Source organism: Bombyx mandarina, chromosome 08 (genome assembly GCF_030267445.1).
Source record: "Bombyx mandarina strain Sakado chromosome 08, ASM3026744v2".
NCBI lineage: Eukaryota > Metazoa > Arthropoda > Insecta > Lepidoptera > Bombycidae > Bombyx > Bombyx mandarina.
Window position 1 is genome coordinate 14,992,623 of NC_143215.1, and position 20,618 is coordinate 15,013,240.

The 20,618-nt window shown below is 37.7% G+C and overlaps 1 protein-coding gene across 2 annotated transcripts in view; it reads right to left on the reverse strand.

Annotated features, from left to right (window-relative positions):
• hfw (leucine-rich repeat domain-containing protein hfw) overlaps positions 1 to 19,969 on the reverse strand; it is a 43,330-nt gene extending 23,361 nt beyond the window's left edge. For both annotated transcript variants that reach the window (XM_028180181.2, XM_089729309.1), the window contains exon 1: positions 19,647 to 19,969. In XM_028180181.2, coding sequence (XP_028035982.2) covers positions 19,647 to 19,676 — 30 coding nt within the window. In that variant the 5' untranslated portion in view covers positions 19,677 to 19,969. The remainder of the gene's footprint in view (positions 1 to 19,646) is intronic.
• Between the last annotated feature and the right edge of the window lie 649 nt (positions 19,970 to 20,618).

The window sequence follows — 20,618 nt, forward strand, 5'->3', positions numbered from 1 at the left end:
TGTAAAGTTAGGAAAATTCCCTCAATTAATCTTTAAACTTTAATAATAATAATAATTTCTTTATTTGTATAGAATGCGGGTACAAGTATGGTCTTAGCATAAAATATATTCAATCCCAGTACATTCTGCCTTTTGGTATACAAAATTGAAGGAGAAATAAGTTTCCTGGTTTCTTAGTTTCTTAGTAAGCAGCTAATTTAAACTAGGTACTAAGATAAATTTAAGAATGAGATCACAAAAAGTTTATTATAACAATTGAGATCTTAAATAAGGAGAGTGCTACAATTAAACATTTAGGAAATCGGTAACAGAGTAATAACACTTGTTTAATAACAGCGAAGACAGGAGTTGTTTAAATTTCCCTAAGGGCTGATCCTTTATACTATTCGGCAGTTTGTTGAATATAATAGGTGCTATACCAATAATGTTTTTTTCATAAACTCTTATAGTTAATATTATTATTCTTATTAACTAGCTTTTGCTCGCGACTCCGTCCGCGTGAAATAGTTACTTTGGCATAACGCTAAATTTAACCCCCACTTCATTTACGTAGAAAGTGAAAATATTTTTGAATTATAATGTTAAGGATCTTTTAAAACCCCTATTTTGAAACATTCTTTATTGGTGCTCCGCTTGCATTGGTCTTAACGTGATATTATATAGCTTATAGCCTTCCTCAATAAATGAGCTATCTAACACTGAAATAATTTTTCAAATCGGACCAGTAGTTCCTGAGATTTGTGCGTTCAAACAAACACTCTTCAGCTTTATAATATTAGTATAGATTATATTCATCTTTCTTATCTATTAATACGTGAAGCAAAAACTTTGTATCCCTTTTTACGAAAATTGCGGGGACGGAGGAGTATGAAATTTTCCACACTTATAGAGAATATAGAGAAGAAGTGCACAATGCTATTTTTTTTTTAAATAATGCATAAAAGATACATTAAATCAATAAAGAAAACATTACAAACACTACAGACCATGTATTTGACGCACACACGCATGCATACTATTTATTGCCAAACTTTTGTTCTTGACGTCTGTTGTCAAATCGAGATTAAATATTGTTTGTCATTATTCATATTTTTTTATAGTGTAGTCTTGGCGAAATTTGTGATTATAGAAGTATAAAATACAACCATAATAGTGTACAATCTTACAATTCCAATTAATTATAGTCGAATTTCGACTACTGCGGGACCTCTAGTTCTACATCAATATGCGTTCTATGGTAGAGGCTAGGTGCATGCGTTTGTGACGTCACAGTACACCTACCTGCTTATTTATAGAAACTATTTACGTAATCATTAACGTATATACCCGTTTGTTCACTATTCGCCGCGTATGTCCGCAATTTCCTCGACGCGTTCTTTGAATGGTATTGAGAATTGAATGAATACTAAAAGTTTATTGATCGCCGTCATAATGAAATTCTTTTAAGCTTCTACGAGTCGCAGACATAGCTTGGTCAATGACTCGAATATACTATGTTTCTTCCGTAAGCGTGGAATTGGGTGCCCATAAACTATCGGGAAATAAGTAGATTTTTTATTGCCGCTCACTTAAATTTAGTAAAGGCTCTACTTAAAAACTTGAAGCCTAAAGTTTTGCATCACGCTGCTCCAACTTTGAGCATTTTAAGAAAAATTATACCGTACTGTTAAAACTCAGACCTTAGACCTCATATTTTAAGATGGGTGGTGTCATTTACGTTGTAGATATCTATGGGCTCCGGAAACCACTTAACACCAGGTGGCCTGTGAGCTCGTCCACCCATCTAAGCAATAAACAAAAAAACATAAATAAACAAATGCCCGTAGCTTGAGGCTGGTAAAACTTGTTTTTTTTTGCTTTATCGTCCGTTTTCTTTATTGTATAATAGTAAAATATCAGAGACATATACCAGTTATTAAGTATATTTGTTCTAGATATATGTACACCTAACATACAAGTTGCATCGAGTTTTATCGTACACATATGTAAGCAATAAATTAATAAAAATATCAGATAAAAACTTTTTCGAGCTTTTTTAATTGACTTAATGGGCCGAAGCTTTCACAAACCATTTTAGATTAAGGAGGTCAAAATAATCCATTTAAATTGCAATATTTACACTGTCATTCTTAGAGACATGATAATGCCGGTCTATTTCGCATAGGCACTACGGCATAATCTCGACAACATTACAAATATCACAGGTTTGATTTGATTACACGATATTTTACGGGTCGCCGAGCCGACATCAAAAGTAAGTTGTCTCATACGAAATGCGTTCTTTATTAATATTAAACAGAAACTACGAAACACATCAGTTTTATATGATGTTCAATAATAAAAACGCCTTCTTTTAATACAGTCTAGTCCTTTTAAAGATACATTCGTTTGACCTCGATTGCTAAATATTGCTAAATATCAAAGGGCGCAAGCTTTTCCTCTGTGGTTAAGAAAATTCGTATAGAACCTCGAACGCGCAGTCAGTTTACTTAGCCTTCGGTGCCGGCTTTAAAGTTTAAAGCTACTTATTATGGCTTTGCTACTGAAATAGAGATGGATGGTATTACAAAATCGTGCGCGCTAGTCTCTAACCCAGAATTTATGCAAACTTATATACGGCGAGTCCCTACATAATATATTTTTTTTGTGGATTTCATGATTTTCACTTTTTTTTTCTACCTAAGCTGATAACCTTGAGAGGCTATTTCAGCGTAACCTTAACTAGTAGGTAAGCTTACAAGGCCCAAACCTGGCGACGTTGCTAACACGAACCCTAGCAAGAGCAGTGCTTCGCAGAATCTACCACCGGATCGGAAACGCGATCCACTGTGCAGATCCGGCGAGAAACTCAGTGGGCTGTATCTGTGGGTTAATGTACTCGTCGAGCCCCTCGCCGCAAGCGACGGGTTCGACAAGAACGATGACCGGTGCTTGAGGTACCTAGAAGCACCGTTAGTGGATCGGGAGGATCCGAAATGACGACGTCCGTTTCGGGCGACGTCGACTGCTTTCCATTCTGTCCGCAGGATCGGGAATGTAGTTACCGGCGGCCACGATGAGAGGGCTCTCATGTCGTGCCGCTTTATCGAAGTGTTTAAACATACAAGATAATACATAAACTTTTACAAAACACTGTTGTATTATGTGTGACGTCGTCCGGGCGAACACATGTGACAATAGAACATGATGATGCACTCCATTCAGATATCGGCCAATGACTGCTGCTGCGTATAATAACTAGCCACATGTACGTCACATGTGTTGGGTTTAATATTAGAAAAGTATATGAATTTATCGGGTTTATCTAGTGAGATAAAATTTGAATTATTAGTATGTAACTAGTCAGGTCATAAGTATTGTCACACAGTAAAAACTTTTCTTTTAGAATGCTGGCCACAAAAAAGTTTATTGAATTCGAATTTCGAATTGTTCATGAAAATAAAAATCTATACTTTTAGAATTGTACTCATTTTTTAATATGGAGTGGACGCTTAAAGAAGACCGTGTTGCAGTTATTGCGTTGCATCGTTGCGGTTACGCGCCAATTCAATTTTTTAACATACTGAAAATTTTGAATATAATCAAAAGATTCGTTTATCGTACCATCAAACGATACAATGAAGACTCTAGTGTAGATGACAGGTCAAGAAGTGGTCGCCCTCGATCTGTTAGGACTCCAGCAGTGATAAAAGCTGTGAAGGCGCGAATTCAAAGAAATCCCAAACGTAAGCAGAAACTGTTGGCCCTTCAGATGGGGTTAAGCAGAACCACGGTGAAAAGGGTGTTAAATGAAGACTTAGGGCTTCGGGCATATCGAAGAAAAACAGGACATCGTTTGAATGCTCGTCTAATGGACCTGAGACTGAAGAGATGCCGCGCTTTGTTGAAGCGGTACGCGGGAAAAAAATATCGGGAAATTCTTTTTTCGGATGAAAAAATTTTTACCGTAGAAGAGAGCTACAACAAACAAAATGATAAGGTACGCACACAGTAGTGAAGAAGCGAGCAACCGTATTCCGCGTGTCCAACGAGGTCATTTTCCATCCTCGCTCATGGTATGGTTGGGAGTTTCTTATTGGGGCTTAACAGAGGTACATTTTTGTGAGAAAGGTGTAAAAACGAATGCAGTTGTGTATCAAAATACAGTCCTGACGAACCTTGTGGAACCTGTTTCTCATACCATGTTCAATAACAGGCACTGGGTATTCCAACAAGATTCGGCGCCAGCTCATAGAGCGAAGAGCATACAAGACTGGCTGGCGGCGCGTGAAATCGACTTCATCCGGCACGAAGACTGGCCCTCCTCCAGTCCAGATTTGAATCCGTTAGATTACAAGATATGGCAACACTTGGAGGAAAAGGCGTGCTCAAAGCCTCATCCCAATTTGGAGTCACTCAAGACATCCTTGATTAAGGCAGCCGCCGATATTGACATGGACCTCGTTCGTGCTGCGATAGACGACTGGCCGCGCAGATTGAAGGCGTGTATTCAAAATCACGGAGGTCATTTTGAATAAACTTTAGTGTCATAAGAATCTATGTTTTGTTAAGTTCATTTTGGTATATGAATGGTTACATAATGAATAAACTTGTTTCAATTATTTTACATTAAACATGTGACAGAATTTATGATCTGACTAGGTATTAGTATGTATTATTAGTATGAAGTCGAGTTGACCTAAAGGATAAGACGTCCGGTGCATTCGTGTTGAGCGATGTACCGGTGTTCAAATCTCAGGAGGGTACCAATTTTTCTAATTGCCACGGTGAAGGAATAGCATCGTGTAATAAAAATCAAAACCGCAAAATTATGATTTGCGTAATTACTGGTGGTAGGACCTCTTGTGAGTCCGTACGGGTAGGTACCACCCGTGGTGCCACCACCCTGCCTATTTCTGCCGTGAAGCAGTAATGCGTTTCAGTTTGAAGGGTGGGGCAGCCGTTGTAACTATACTTGAGACCTTAGAACTTATATCTCAAGGTGGGTGGTACGTCATAGTTGTCTATGGGCTCCAGTAACCACTTAATACCGGGTCGGCTGTGAGCTCGTCCACCCAACTAAACGAAATGGCCACCTTGGGCCATTACGAATAGAATATTTTATTTATTTATTGCTGAGACTTTAATAAATATGTAGGTATACATTTTTATAATATTACATTTAAAAAAAAATCATTTTCATTTGTAACATAACTTATGGCTATACATAAGTATGTTTATCAAACCATAACACACGGAATCGTAAATTGGGGCCCGATGCGCGACCGCACCTGATTTGTTTCCAGTTATTTAGATCTTATAAGTATTGCTCAACAATCATAAATAATTTTAATTCAGGTCACGTGTCTTATTACGATGGCTTTAAATCAAATATTACAAATAAGCCAGTTTTTTTTTTTTGACGATGTTTTTCACGCTGTTTGTGAACTATATAGCGGGATATTTTATTATTAACCTTCGAATCAGCATATTAAAATTTACATGTAGGTCTAATAGCAAAACAAATAAATATATATTAATGGTAAGTGAGTCTGTTCGTAATTACATCAACATGAGGAGTTTAGACTTGAAGATAAAATCGTAATCAGATTATTGTGGAATTAGTTCGTGAACTATGTGCGTCTTGATAGAGTCGTATACGTATTTCATTAGAAAAATTGGTACCTGCCTGCGGGATTCGAACATCGGCCCAGTCGCTTTGCTTTATACGATTTCACCAGACGTCTTATCCTTTAGGCCAAGAAGACTATACGGATGATGTTTCTAGAAGGCCTCATATTTCCACTAAATGAAAACTACGAGCTCACGGCCTGTCAGAAATTAAATGACCACTGAAGCCCAGAGTCATCACTACCTGAGTCACGTAGTTTCTTAATATTGTTACGCATTGGGGTTCGGGATAAATAAAATTTCACCAAGGTACAACTTAAAACTGTCTTCAACAATTAGAACACTTAAACACTTCACAAACACCTTAAAATACTCAACAAACACTTTAAAACTCTCAATTCGTTTGTTCCACTTCGCTTCAGGTGGTCCGTTCGCTGTTTCGCTTCGAGTAATTCCGATTACTCACTGACTGCGTGCCATATCTACAACGCTTTTCTAGCCGATTACCTCATCCCTAGAATTATCGAAATTATTCCACACAGCTCTAGTAATAGTTTCCGCTATCTGACAATAGATGGTGTTGTACTTCTCGAGCTTTCTAGGTGCTACTAGTTCCCTCGATATTCGTTCGACTATTCGGCGATAGATGGCGTTACTCTTACCGGCCTAACAATATATTTTATAGCAACTATTCTGTTCTTCATGCTGCAGTGCTTCACGGTATAAATAAGCAGGATGGTGGTTACGTATCCATGCAGGATCATAGATACTGCGCCGCTGTTTTGTCTACCATTTTAAGCGAGAATTTTGTTATATATCTAGTCATTATTGTCTAGTAAAAAAATCAAAATCTCCAAAAGGACACATAGTATTTAATATCTTACGACGACGTAATGGTATTTACAAAGTACTGTATGTATTAATACTGTATGTAATTGTTTAAACAAAACACGAGACTGTCGCAAAAAACCTTGAAGTTTTTTTTAGATAAAGACATTTGCATATAACTGGTTTGTTACTCATCTTTATTTGAATAAGTACCTAAATGTGCATAAATTTAATAAACAGGCTAAAATGCTGTTGAAAATATGTATTGTTTTTTTTTGTGATCTTAATGTAAGCATGGTGTACTCGAAGTCACTTATGCTGGGGCAAGTACCTACTGGTAAATTTACGGTGTTCCTCTTAGAGGGGGCCCGAGGAGTGCAATGCTAGCAATAGTTAATCAGCCTGTTCGTCAATAGCTTCAAGGTGGGGCAGTCCCAATCATAACTCATCCGTAATAACGGTTCTCCAAAATCCAAACTACCCTCCACTTCCCAAAACGTTCTTATCGGAATCCTATTCAATTAAGTCCAATCAGACGCTAAAAATAAACTGTACCCACTCACCTCAACTTTTATTCTACTTTGTATTGTCCATAACATGCGTTGTAGGTATATCTTGTATAACAATAAATCATTAATTGGAAATTTATTCAATTCATATGAAAAATCATTGCGTCTCTTTATGTTTATCATTCATCTGATTCTAATGAAACTTCAAACAATTGTTCAAATATATTTGTTTCATATATTTAGTAACATACAGGGGGGCAGCATTCCGAGTAAACAATCCTCAGAACGGAAGGAGCATCTGATTGAGTTGGATTCGGTAAACACGAGGTCGTGACGCGGCGGCGGGTCGTGGACTTCCACTTGTGTAAACAAGGGCGGTAACCGTAAACAAGGCTCGGTCGGAATTGGACGCGCGCTCGCCAATGTCCATAAACATGTCCGACCTGGGCAATGACAATAAACTGCAAGACACGGGAGTAAAGTTTGCCGTCTATTTTTTTTCCTTCTTGATTGCGTAAATACGTGACCAATGTCACGGCCTACTTAGAGTAAAGTACTTACCGGACTCCATGGACAATGCCTACATGATAGATATGAGGCGTAATCTCAATTGCTACTACTTCAAGCGGCTACTTCACTCTTCAAACCGGAATGCCCCACTGCTTCACAGCAAAAATAAACAGGATGGTGATACTTTTCCCTACCTATTCGCCTAAGGGCCTATTCCAGCTACGCCCGGACGGGTAGGCGAGCTCACGGGCTCAACCTGAGAGAGTTTGCTAACACTAGCCCTAGCAAGAGCAGTGCTTCGCAGAATCTACCACCGGATCGAAATCGCGACCCACAGAGAAGATCCGGCGCGAAACTCAGTGGGCATAATGGTGATACATCCCCATACGGACTTACAGCACGTCTAAACAAATACCAGTAATTAAACAAATTAATTTAATTCCGTGCTTTTTATTTTTATTCCTTCATCGTGGAATTTGTTTGCGAAGACGTGTTAAATTGGTTCTTAGAAAATTTGGCAACTGTATTTGTAATTTGAAGGCGGATATGAGTCGTTTATTATCAAAGGTGGCAATCTGTGCATTTGGACAAAAAAATGTTATTGATATGTCAATACAGATTGATTTGAATATAATCGTCTCCTTCAAAGAATACGGTTCAAAACCTGCATTAAATAAAGGTGAATACTGAACCTGTTATTTATCTAAAATGTCGTTCAGAAGAGTTTTGTGACTGCCAATGGAATACAAAGTCAATAATTCGTTTTTTTCTGATTTACCAATAATTGTCCAAAACTCACATTGCCGGCTTTGATAATAGTCGACTTATATAGTCACATAGCTTCATACAGTATGCAGTACACTGCTGACCACGACTAGAGCCTATTCAAAACCTAACCACTAGAAACTCAAATAGGCAATCATCTTTTCAATTTTCGTATCAAAAGATATCCCACTTTTAAAGAGGAACAGGTGGTTTGTCTGCAGTAATACGCTAGACATGGGAACTCGCCCAATTAATAAATTAAGTAACAGTTACTAAAGTATTAAAGCTATAAATAAATAACAACGTGTACTGTACAAAAAGTTAAATATAAAAAAAAACGATCTTTAGCTAAACTAAACGAGGTCAAAAACCCGCGCGGCGCTGCGTGTATTTCAAAAAGAATCGATTTTTTGTGATGTTTTTTTTTGTGGTAATCGATTCAAATGTAATATTATTCTAAACTGTTATTTGAAAATTTGTTTCTTGCGTCGCTTTTTCGTTCAAAGGAAGATATTCTTAGCTATTATATTAAAAGATGGTGTTAACGCTTGGGAACACCTAGGTAGGACTCGTTCCAATGCATTCCAGACATGCGTTTCGGTTTCAAGGATGGGACATAATAATATGTTACACTATATAACGGATACTTTGACCTTGTGCCTCAAGGTATGAAGCGGCATTCCCGTTGTGATGTCCATGGACTTCTTTTACCTTTTTTTTTATTGCCTTATAGGCAGACGAGCATACGGCCCACCTGATGGTGAGTGGTTACCGTCGCCCATGAACTTCAGCAATGCCAGGGACAGAGCCAAGCCGCTGCCTACCGTTTAATACTCTCCATAAACCTTGTTTGAAAAAGGACATGTCATAGCGCTCGGGAAACACCGTGGAGGGGAGCTCATTCCATAGCCGGATGGTACGTGGCAAAAAAGATCTCTGGAAACGCACTGTGGATGAACGTAGTGGCTAAAACCTTACCTTTATGCAGTAAATAAAAAAGACGATACAGAATCTAATAAAGACCTAATAAGCCTCGGTTCTATAATACCACCCCACTCTTCGAACTGCAAAGCAGTACTGCTTTGCAGCAGAACTAGGCAGGGTTGCAGTACCTATCGGCGCTTACTCACAACAGCCCTGCCACCATTTAAATCTAATAAGGATTTAAATTGCTAATCTGTAACTGTCTGCACATTGAAAATATTTTTAGATGTTAGACATAAATCTAGATACCTCGGTCATAAAAGCAATGTTAAGTCGTAGACACTTCCGAGTACCGATATTCTGTCAACCATTACTTGTTTTTCTATATATCGACTTTTCCATCCGGTAATAACGCAACGCTACTTGATCGATTTTGACGCAACTTTTTTATATTTGAAAGCTCACGATTACAGATATAAATTGGTATGTCTATCTTATCTAGCCTACGATGACGGTATCTGGAGATATAAAAATGTAATCACATAGTTAAGCACTTTAAATTTTTGTTTTTGTTTTATTTAACAGCTTTAATTTCTATTTTGTCTATGACAATATTGCATCAGTTATGTGTGTGCGCGGAATATTTTTAATCTGTTCTTTTACTAATATTCAAGATTCAATCATATTTCAACTATAATCTATTTAATCTAAATTAACGTAGGTAGAAACGTAAGATGTGCTTAGTATTAAAATGTATTATAGATAAAGACTCGCCGAGAAACGTGCGTATGTACGTATAGCTGCAGGTGTCTTCTAGGAATTGAATAAAACGCACGGTTTGCATAGTTGAGTCAACAATAAAATCATGAACGTGTCGAGAAACTGGGCCAGAAAGAGATCAAGCGATGTTTTTATTTCCTTTTACTTATAAATTTGCATATTTATTGTTTTCTGATTCATAAAATGATTTTACGCTTGACACTCTCGTGTTTTTGTTTATTTTTATTTGTTTTTTTGATGAGGCGGAGAATCGGGCTCATGTCCGGAACACCTGTGGAAGAAACAGCCAAGATTGTGGTAATTACCCGCAGTCTCAATGTACCTTCACCCCTTCGGATAAATTACTCAGATTCTACGGATTAATTTAAAAAAAAAATCTTCTAAAACCCCTTCACTGTTTCGTTTCGAATACACGATCCACTAACGGTGCTTTTAGGTACCTCAAGCACCGGTCATCGTTCTCGTCGAACCCGTCGCTTGCGACGAAGGGCTCGGCGAGTAAATTAACCCACAGACACAGCCCACTGAGTTTCTTGCCGAATCTTCTCAGTGGGTCGCGTTTCCGATCCGGTGGTAGATTCTGCGAAGCACGGCTCTTGCTAGGGTCAGTGTTACCAACGTCGTCAGGTTTGAGCCCCGTGAGCTCACCTACATGTCAGGGCGAAGCTGAAATAGCCTCTCAAGGCTATCAGCATAGGAAAGAAAAAAAGAAAAAGAAGCAATGCTCTTGCTAGGGCTAGTGCTAGCGAATTCTCTGAGGGTGAGCCCGTGAGCACACCTACCCCTCAGGGCGTAGCTGGAATAGCCTCACCTACTTGTTAGGATTACGTTTAAATGGCCATTCAAAGCAATCAGCTTAAGTAGGAAAAATAATTATAATAATAATACACGTGACTGCGTAACGCAGGAGACTACGGGCTCCGCTTAAAAAACATGCGAGCTCGTCCACCCATATTAGCCGATCACAATAACCCAGACTACTCAATCATAATGTAATCGATACGTTTCGTTATTTGATCCAATGTAAGCGTTGATAATGCGCGCTGATAAAACCGTGTGACATAATATATTTAGGTCAAAGTTACCGTTTAACAATAGTACGTATAAAGAGTTTGACCAGTGGTCGGAATTACAATAATGCCACTTCAAAACTTAGATTAATTTTATGTATTTATCGCATTTTGTCTTTTGTTTTGATATTAAGATTTTTTTTATAAGATGGGCTTTATTTCAGTTCTGGAAATGTGGTGTTGGAGACGTCTCCTCAGAATTCCGTGGACCGCGCACCGTACCAACATTTTGATCCTGAAAGAGCTCAACATCAAGGAGAGACTATCGTCAACAGTCCAATTACGAATCCTCAAGTTCTTCGGGCACATCACCCGTAATGAGGATTCCATTGAGCGGTTAGTGGTGCAAGGGAAAGTCGAGGGCAAAAGATCTCGCGGACGATCTCCAACACGATGGACCGACCTCATAAAATCTGTTACTCACTCCAACATAAATGTTTGCTCTCACTCTGCGAAACATCGTGCCACATGGCGTCGCATCGCGAGAGCATCGGTATCGCAGGATCCGACTGGTGCATGACCACGACCACTCTGTCAAGAGTGTACGAATAGGAAGGATTTCAGTTCACAAATACAGGCACGTAAGGAACTGGATCGCTTTGTCCTAGTACATTTATTTATCGATAGACAAATAATTAAGAAACGAAATAAATATACCCAGTAAGTATCTACCTTCTAATTATTGTTATTGATTAAAGAGCTAGTTTTATTGTCTTACAATAATAATAATAATACCGTTCTGTCTGTGTGTCTGTTTTTAAAAAACTGTACTCAAAGATAGTTTTTTAAATATTGTTTACATAGTAAGATTTTTATTGAGCAACTAATAAGGTAAAGCCATGGATAACTTCCTCCTTAAGTCTCAAGCCTATGGTTTTGGCCTTGTGGGCACTTTTTTTTTAATTTTTTTTATTGCTTATATGGGTGCACGAGCTCACAGCCCACCTGGTGTTAAGTGATTACTGGAGCCCATAGACATCTACAACGTAAATGCGCCGCCCACCTTGAGATATAAGTTCTAAGGTCTCGGTATAGTTACAACGGCTGCCCCACCCTTCAAGCCGAAACGCATTACTGCTTCACGAAATAAGCAGGGTGGTGGTACCTACCCGTGCGGACTCACAAGAGGTCCTACCACCAGTACTCCATCCTGTCTACTACCGCGAAGCAGTTATACGTTCGGTGTAAACAGTGCATTTAGGTACCTCAACCACCACCGGTTATCGTTCTCGTCGAACCCGTCGCTTGCGACGAAGGGCTCGACGAGTAAATTAACCCACAGACAGCCCACTGAGTTTCTCGCCGGATCTTTTAAGCGGGTCGTGTTTCCGATCCGGTGATAGATTCTGCGAAGCACGGCTCTTGCTAGGGCTAGTGTTAGCAACGTCCTCAGGTTTGAGCCCCGTGAGCTCACCTACCTGTTCTGTGAATCTAGTATAACCCCTCGAGGTTACTGAATAGGTAGAAAAAAAAAACGTTCGGTATTAAAACAGGTTCAATATTAATGGAAGGTATAACGGTTATCTATACTAATATTACAAAGCTGAAGAGCTTATTTCTTTGAACGCGCTAATCTCAGGAACTACTGGTCCGATTTGTGATTCTTTCAGTGTTAGATAGCCCATTTATCGAGGAAGGCTATAGGCTATATAACATCATGCTAAGACCAATACAAGCGGAGCACCAATAAAGAATGTTCCAAAATCAGGGTTTTTCCCTTTTGAGAGCTTCCGCTGCGTGCGCTGCAGAAGCGGTTAAAGTTTCGGTAAAATAATGTATGACAGAATTGTTTCCCTTTAAAAGATCTAAAAAAGTTCGCGACAGCATATGTCTATATGTTAAGGTTGGCTCACTATAACGTTTTTTATGCTAACCAAATTTGTTCTAAAATAAAGCATTATTTGTGAACTATTCCACGCGGACGATGTCGCGGGCAAATGCTAGTAGATTAATATTATCAAGGCAATATCGAAATTCACCGTGTTTACGGACTCTGACTTTTATGAGCATAAAATAGTAATCACTGTTCCTTTCCAAACGTAAATCCCTAGTGTAAATTTCATTGAAAGATTTCTCGATAATTCTAACTTAACAGAGTCGACATCTGTAACGAGATAATTAGATGAGAGACGATGAAGTTGATCGAATCACTCGCCCCGCTCGGCGCGAGTTCAATGCGTTTAAATGAGCCTTCTGATTTACAAAATGACTGTTTTATATGCCTTTATAGTGTTTTTTTTTATAATTTTTTTATTGCTTAGATGGGTGGACGAGCTCACAGCCCACCTGGTGTTAAGTGGTTACTGGAGCCCATGGACATTTACAACGTAAATGCGCCACCTACCTTAAGATATAAGTTTTAAAATCTCAGTATAGTTACTACGGCTGCCCCACCCTTCAAACCGAAACGCATTGCTGCTTCACGGCAGAAATAGGCAGGGCGGTGGTACCTACCCGCGCGGACTCACAAGAGGTCTGCGAGGCACTGCCCTTGCTAGGGTCAGTGTTAGCATCACTCCGATTTGAGCCCCGTGAGCTTACCTACTAGTTAAGGTTACGTTGAATTAGCCTCTCCTAGCTTAGGTAGGGAAAAAAACAAAAATAGGCTGATGAACTGACAGACACCTTGTCTTAAATCTCAATTAAAAAAAACGTGTGGCACTTGGAAACTGCCGCGGTAAAGCTATTGCATAGCATTTTTGATCAACTTATGCAATTATAATTAGACAATGATAATTTAATATTAAAACAATAATAAAACAAGTCACGCTATATTAAACATTAATAAAAGCAAAACCTTAACTGTCCCCTTCTCACTCATAAGCTAGACCGCGCGAGAGAGAGAGATGGGCAGACTTTTCATGATGCGCATGCAGTGTGACGTCACGCCACGCGCTTATTCACAAACACTACACAAGCGCAACGTGTGAATGTGTTGAACGCGAGCTACATGGTAGGCGGAGTGAGGGGTGTAAGGTTTTTTTTCGTTACGGAATTTCATGATTCGGTCGCAGCGCTCAAAGCCCGCGACAAAGGCTATGCAATAGCTTAAAAACAGATATCGTCTTTTCAAAACCGGAGCTAATGTTTCGTTCGCCGAAGAAATATGCGTGCGAACCCACACGAGCTCAAAGCGCTCGCCAGAATTAATAATTTAACTAAATTTACCAGTAAACGCACATCAACAAACACGACACTGAATCGATGCGTCTATTTATAGAGTACTCTGGAAACAAATATTGCGTCATCAACGGCTCATTACCGCATCACGTAATATAATCACAAAGTCGAGTAGTTTCCACTAATTATCGTCTTTATTTTGTATTACTCAATTGATATTAATTAGCAATAAATAAGGATGTAATGTATATCCAGGCAGGAACACCGGTATTTTATTAGGTAAACTAAATTATATAGTATTCTCAAAGTTTCCATGTTTGGATTTTTGTTACTCGATTAAACCAAAATGCCAATGTAGGTGGTAGCATTGACATTGTTCATGTCTATGGCTCCGTGGTCTGTGAAATCGTCCACCCATCCAAGCAATAAAGAAGGCCTAGTATTAGAGTCATTCGTGCCCACGGACTCACGGGCTTACTGGTGGGAGGACCTCTTGTGAGTCCGCCCGGGTAGGTATATTTCTGCCGTGAAGCAGTAATGCGTTTCGGTTTGAAGGGCGGGGCAGCCGTTGTAACTATACTGAGACCTTAGAACTTATATCTCAAGGTAGGTGGCGGCATTTACGACGTAGATGTCTATGCGCTCCAGTAACCACATAACAACCAGGTGGGCTCGTCCACCCACCTAAACAATAAAAAAATAAAAACACACACTTATTGACTTCTTGTTAGTGTTAAAATTAATATCATACACGCGAAATTAAACCGATAAACCAATTTAAAAAGTTCTCAAGACTATTTGAGTTATTTTTTTTCACTTTTGACGAAGGCAGCGCAATACCAGTGTATTATAACCTTTTAAAGTTACAGTGATATCGTTTAACACAGAAAAGAAATTGGAAATTTAGCAAGCTTCTTCACTAAACACCCGCTTCATTGTATTCAGCACATGGAGTTAGACATATTATAGGGTTGGGGAAAAGTTTCTTCGCATTTTTTAAGAAAATTCACTACATTTTTTAATATAGTTTATTTACATTTAACTAAAGTATGCAGGTACCATTTTGTTCGATAACTTCTTGCCATCTTGTAGGTAGGAACATGGTCCCGATGGTCCTACATTGAAAACGCTTAAACCAAAGTTGTGCTACTCTCACAGACACTGCACTATGTCCATAAGCATCGCAATTTTTTTTCGCGGCTTGCCTTGCATTTCTGCTTTTTTTGTAGTAAAATTTTAAAATGTATCGAATTTCTTCATTAGATTCACTCATCTTGACAGTACGAAAAAGAAATAAAAATCACACATTTTCCTAATTTGAATTTGGAATTATCTTCTTTAAAATTTAAACTTTTAATGATACCAAAACCAGCCAGATACAAATAGTATAGCCAAAGAGATTTTATGTTATGTTATTACAAGTTCATACATACTAAAATACGGAAAGACTTTTTCCCCAACCTATTATAATCTAAAACCCTACACAGTTTAGTCGATAATCTTAAAGCATGTTTAAAAGGATGCGACCGTTTAAGAAACGGAAGCTGTGAATGAATCCTGCGCTATCATTGTCTCTGTACCGATTGTAGACCTCATGATATCAAATTTTCAAGTCACACAATATTAGGATACTGTGAGCTATATACCCGACTTGACTCAATACCCCGAAAATTAAGTATTGGTGTAGTGACATCGCACGGATGGTTATCATCATCTTGCCTATTTCATCTAAGTAAATTATATTACCGGTTAAAGAATAAGACAGTATTTGTATCAAAGAAATCAAGAATTTGACATTTCTTGTCAATCTGGATAATCATTTCACAATCGAGAGACTGCCCAACATAGATTATAAGTAATACCTACAAACCAAATGTTATGGTTAATTTACTGAATTAAAAATAGACTAGAGGCCCCGCAGTAGTCGAAATCCGACTATAATTAATTGGAATTGTAAGTTTGTACACTATTATGATTGTATTTTATACTTCTATAATCACAAATTTCGCCAAGACTACACTATAAAAATTATTAACAAAGACAAACAATATTTAATCTATTCTCAAGCTGACCACAGACGTCAAGAACAAAAGTGTGACAATAAATAGTATGCATGCGTGTGTGCGTCGAATACATGGTCTGTAGTGTGTGTAATGTTTTCTTTATTGATTTAATGTATCTTTTATGCATTATTTAAAAAAATATTAGGATTGTGCACTTCTTCTCTATATTCTCTATAAGTGTGGAAAATTTAATACTCCTCCGTCCTCGCAATTTTCGTAAAAAGGGATACAAAGTTTTTGCTTCACGTATTAATATATAGATAATAATAATTTCTTGTCAGTCCGCATCACTCAAATTTTGGTGTCTATTCGCGTCGGTGGTCGCTTATCATCACGCGACTCGTCTGCCCATCTAGCCTAATAAGTTAATGAATCATAACCCTACACGTTGGTATAATAACATGAAATATTCTAATATAAATAAATTGAATTTGGTAAAAAGCTTTAGAACAATATTAATTTGCATGCGTTGATTAGATCGCCACAATGAAAACTATTTCACACAATTAACATATAAATCTAATGCTCTACGAATACGCCTGTAGGCTGAAAGATAAATATATCGATACGAATAGAAAAAAACCTGTTTTCAAAAGGTAGGCAGCGGCTTGGCTCGGTAGGCAGGGGCTTGGCTCTGCCCCTGGCATTGCTGACGTCCATGAACGACGGTAACCACTCACCATCAGGTGGGCCGTATAATCGTCTGCCTATACGGCAATAAAAAAGAATCACATTAAAAATTGTAAAGTTTGGATACTTCCAAAGCTGTCGTTTGAAAGCTGTTATCGGCTCATGTTATGAGGCAAGCTTCCTGCTTCATCTAACCGCCGTTACATTGCGAAGAGTCGCTAGCACTCGTAACCTATGTACATTCACGCGACATATGTAAAAAATAACCCTTCGACTCATATCTGTTCATAAAATATTTATAACTATTGATACCATGCACCCCACGCTTTTTTACAATAAAATCACTTTTTCTTACACTATTTTGAATTCAAATTTATTAAAATTTATTTTAAATTTTTTTGTTGGTTTTTCGATATAAGCGTATTTTGTTAGTTTCTTTAAACTATTATTGATTTTGCATTTTTTAGTTGAATTACAATTTTTTCATTATTTTTTTTTAATTTGAATTGCCATCGGTCTTTAATAAGTATATCAAATTTCGAGTTAATCCGACGTTTTGAAGGGGGTCAAAATCATGTTCAAAGATTCCGTTACAAACATACATACTAACATACATACGTCTGAAGCTAATAAAAGCGTATTAATTAAGCAAAACGTGTCATGGTATAACTGTGCATAATTAGCATGTATAATAGAACAGAAATGAAAAGAAAATCTGTTTAACACCGTTTTGAAAATCTTGATCCGGCACATTTACGGTCTAATCTCTCTTAAGTTTTATTTATTGTTTATTCGATCCTTTTTTTCTAGCGATTCGCTGATAGCCTAAGGGGCTATTACAGCTACGCACGGACGTTCAACCTGAGAGAATTATCTAGCCCTAAAAAGAGCAGTGCTTCGCAGAATCTACCACCAGATCGGAATCGCGACCAACTGGCAAACAAAATGATCTATGATGAACAAAATCTACAGATTAGTTCGCTCGTCGAAATAGTATAATGGCCGAAAAATTTTAAGGTTGTGGTATCATGTCATGAAGGGTCACAATCTTGAGCAGCCAATGGTGACCGGCAAGATAGAGGACAAACGTCCCAGAGGATGCAGTACCACCAGATGGTCGGACCAAATTCGGTCTTGTCTTGTCTTCAAGCTTCACGATGCCCTCCACGAGGCAAAGCATCGCAACAGATGGAGGACAATTGTACAAGAGAGATTGATGCAGCGGGGGAGTCACGACCCTCAGTAATGAGGAGTACGACGTAAGGAGGAGTGTTATGTACTAAGGTCACTCATGAAACTGTAAAAATATTTTTAATTTTTATTACTGCAGACTAAGAAAACGATTTAGTGGTCCATGTAGCCATCTGTCTATTCAAATCTCTGACACGAGCATCGCGACGGTATAAAACAAACCGCTACCTACCGTAATCCCAGGCAAAACCGCTTAGCAAAACAGTAGAAACAATATATCTCAATTAAAAATACTTTTACGGTTTGATGTCGAGTTAACTAAATTAATTCTAGATTTATCAAATATATGGTGTGAGACCGCTCATAACTTAAGAATGCGCAAACCGTGTATTTATTTTTACGACCTATGAATACAATAGAAAATGATAACGTTTTCTTGTAAAAAAAAACTTATAATAATAAACTTGCTTTCCTTCGTCTGCCGCTAGGGGCGCTGTTCCAACTCCATACAAATTTGAGTTAACTTTTACGCAATGTAAAAGTTAAAAGCTTGCAGTGAGCACACTTTATGAGTCCGGTATGGGTGGAAATGTCATTCCTTCCAAAGGACCCAAAAAAAAAAATTCAGTCACAACCTAGCTACTGAAAATTTTCTTTACAATGTCATTCAGCATTGAAATGCTGTTGTTTACTTTTAAAATCGAAACTCACTAACAATCTGAATCGTTAGAATTCATTCTACCGGTGGTAGATTCTCCGAAGCACGGCTCTTGCTAGGGTTCGTGTTAGCAGCGTCATCAGGTTTGAGCCCCGTGAGCTCACCTACTAGTTAAGGCGAGGCTGATATAGCCTCTCAAGGCTTTCAGCTAAGGTACGAAAAAAATATTGAATTAATTCTATTGAAATACTAAATATTCTTATAACTTCTTCCTATTTTCAATCGATTGCAATTTTCTTGGTCAGCGTAGACGACGAAGTATTGTTAAGTATTCGACACGTTTAGTGCACTTAAATGAATAATGTAAATGCAAGCTTATATGTACAATGAAGTGTTCCAATTGTATGTTCGACTCTATATTTTAGCATGCCAACATAAGTGAAGTTTGAAAGTTAATTACTCGCGTATCATTTGTGATATCTGTTGACCAAAACGAAAAATATATATTTGTGAAGACTTCTTGATTTATATCAAAGTTACGACCGATACGTCTTGGCTTAATGCCAAGTTCTTTGTGTGACAACTGACACAAGATACGCTATGAGCACACAAGCTACAAGGAAAATTATAAAGTGATGAAAATTTTGTATCTTATTAGACACATGAGTTTATATATTTTTTTTATATTAACGAAAACTATCATCCGCTTATTCTGAACGATTCCTCTAGGTTGCCTGGAGGACGATGCTCTAAGCTGTAAGGCCCCTTGAAATCAATTGTTTCTTCCTATCTTACGAACTGTACTGTATAATAGGTATGTACTTTGCATCAGCTCCCATTTAAAATATGATTCACTTCTAAGAAATAACTTCATAATCTAATTACAGGAAAATGCTATATTACTTATTCATTGTTTGTTTTATTTACGCTAGCATTGAAATGTTTTTAATGATTTTATAGTAGATAGGTATAAATAGTTGAAACTTACATCAATTAAAGTACGATAAATTCTTGGCATTTTCACATAAAATCACTGTGTAATAACAAATAAATCACGGTACAAGCGAACTTTTGAATTAATTCACAGCGAACGAGTCACAACTTTCCAAGTCGTTTTTTTTTTTAATTCCATAGATACGCTGCCTTTGCGCTCACGTTAAATCGTTTTGACGCACACATTTTTTTAGAACACTAGAAATTACAAAAAAATATTGTAGCGCTATCAAATTTATAACACTCGCGTAATTAACGATTTCACACCGTCAGCAAAACACATGTAGCGTCAGCTATCCGACTCGGAACCAACTCGACGAGACGAAACACGAAAATGTTTGTACTATACCTATATCTACGCTTCGTGGTGGCGGTTGCGCGACAGTGACGGAAGATAGAACGATGACGTTTACGTACGTGTTAGAAAAAGATATAAATAATTTTGATTGTCTCCCCGTTTGTATCCGGCATTCCTGTTTGTGATTTTTTTAGTTCGTTGCCTCGTTGCATTCACCGATAAATACAAAGTGATGTCCATTGGTCAACATTTTGTTATTAGACTTGAACACGCAAATTTACGAAAAGTAAAAAAAAAAAATTACGATTTATCATGCCCTTATTTTTAAATCATTTTACATTTTAGATCGATTACTCTATAGCTCACGACTGAACTGTAAAGGTAAAGCGTAAAAATGATTTTAATAAATTTTCTGACACGCTAAAACTTAGAAACATTCTAATTTAGTGTTAAAACAATGATTTTGCTAGCGTTGTGATTATTACCCCCCTCCTCTCTGTGGTACCTGATAAGAGACTGCGTGCCATGTTTCTGTTTACTTCATGCATTGTTGACGACGATTAAAATTGTAATTACAGTTACCTACTTTAAGTATTAGTTTTAACTTTTACTTAAATTTTCACATATCAATTTTAAAATGCATAGTCATGTCTATTGCATATATTTTTT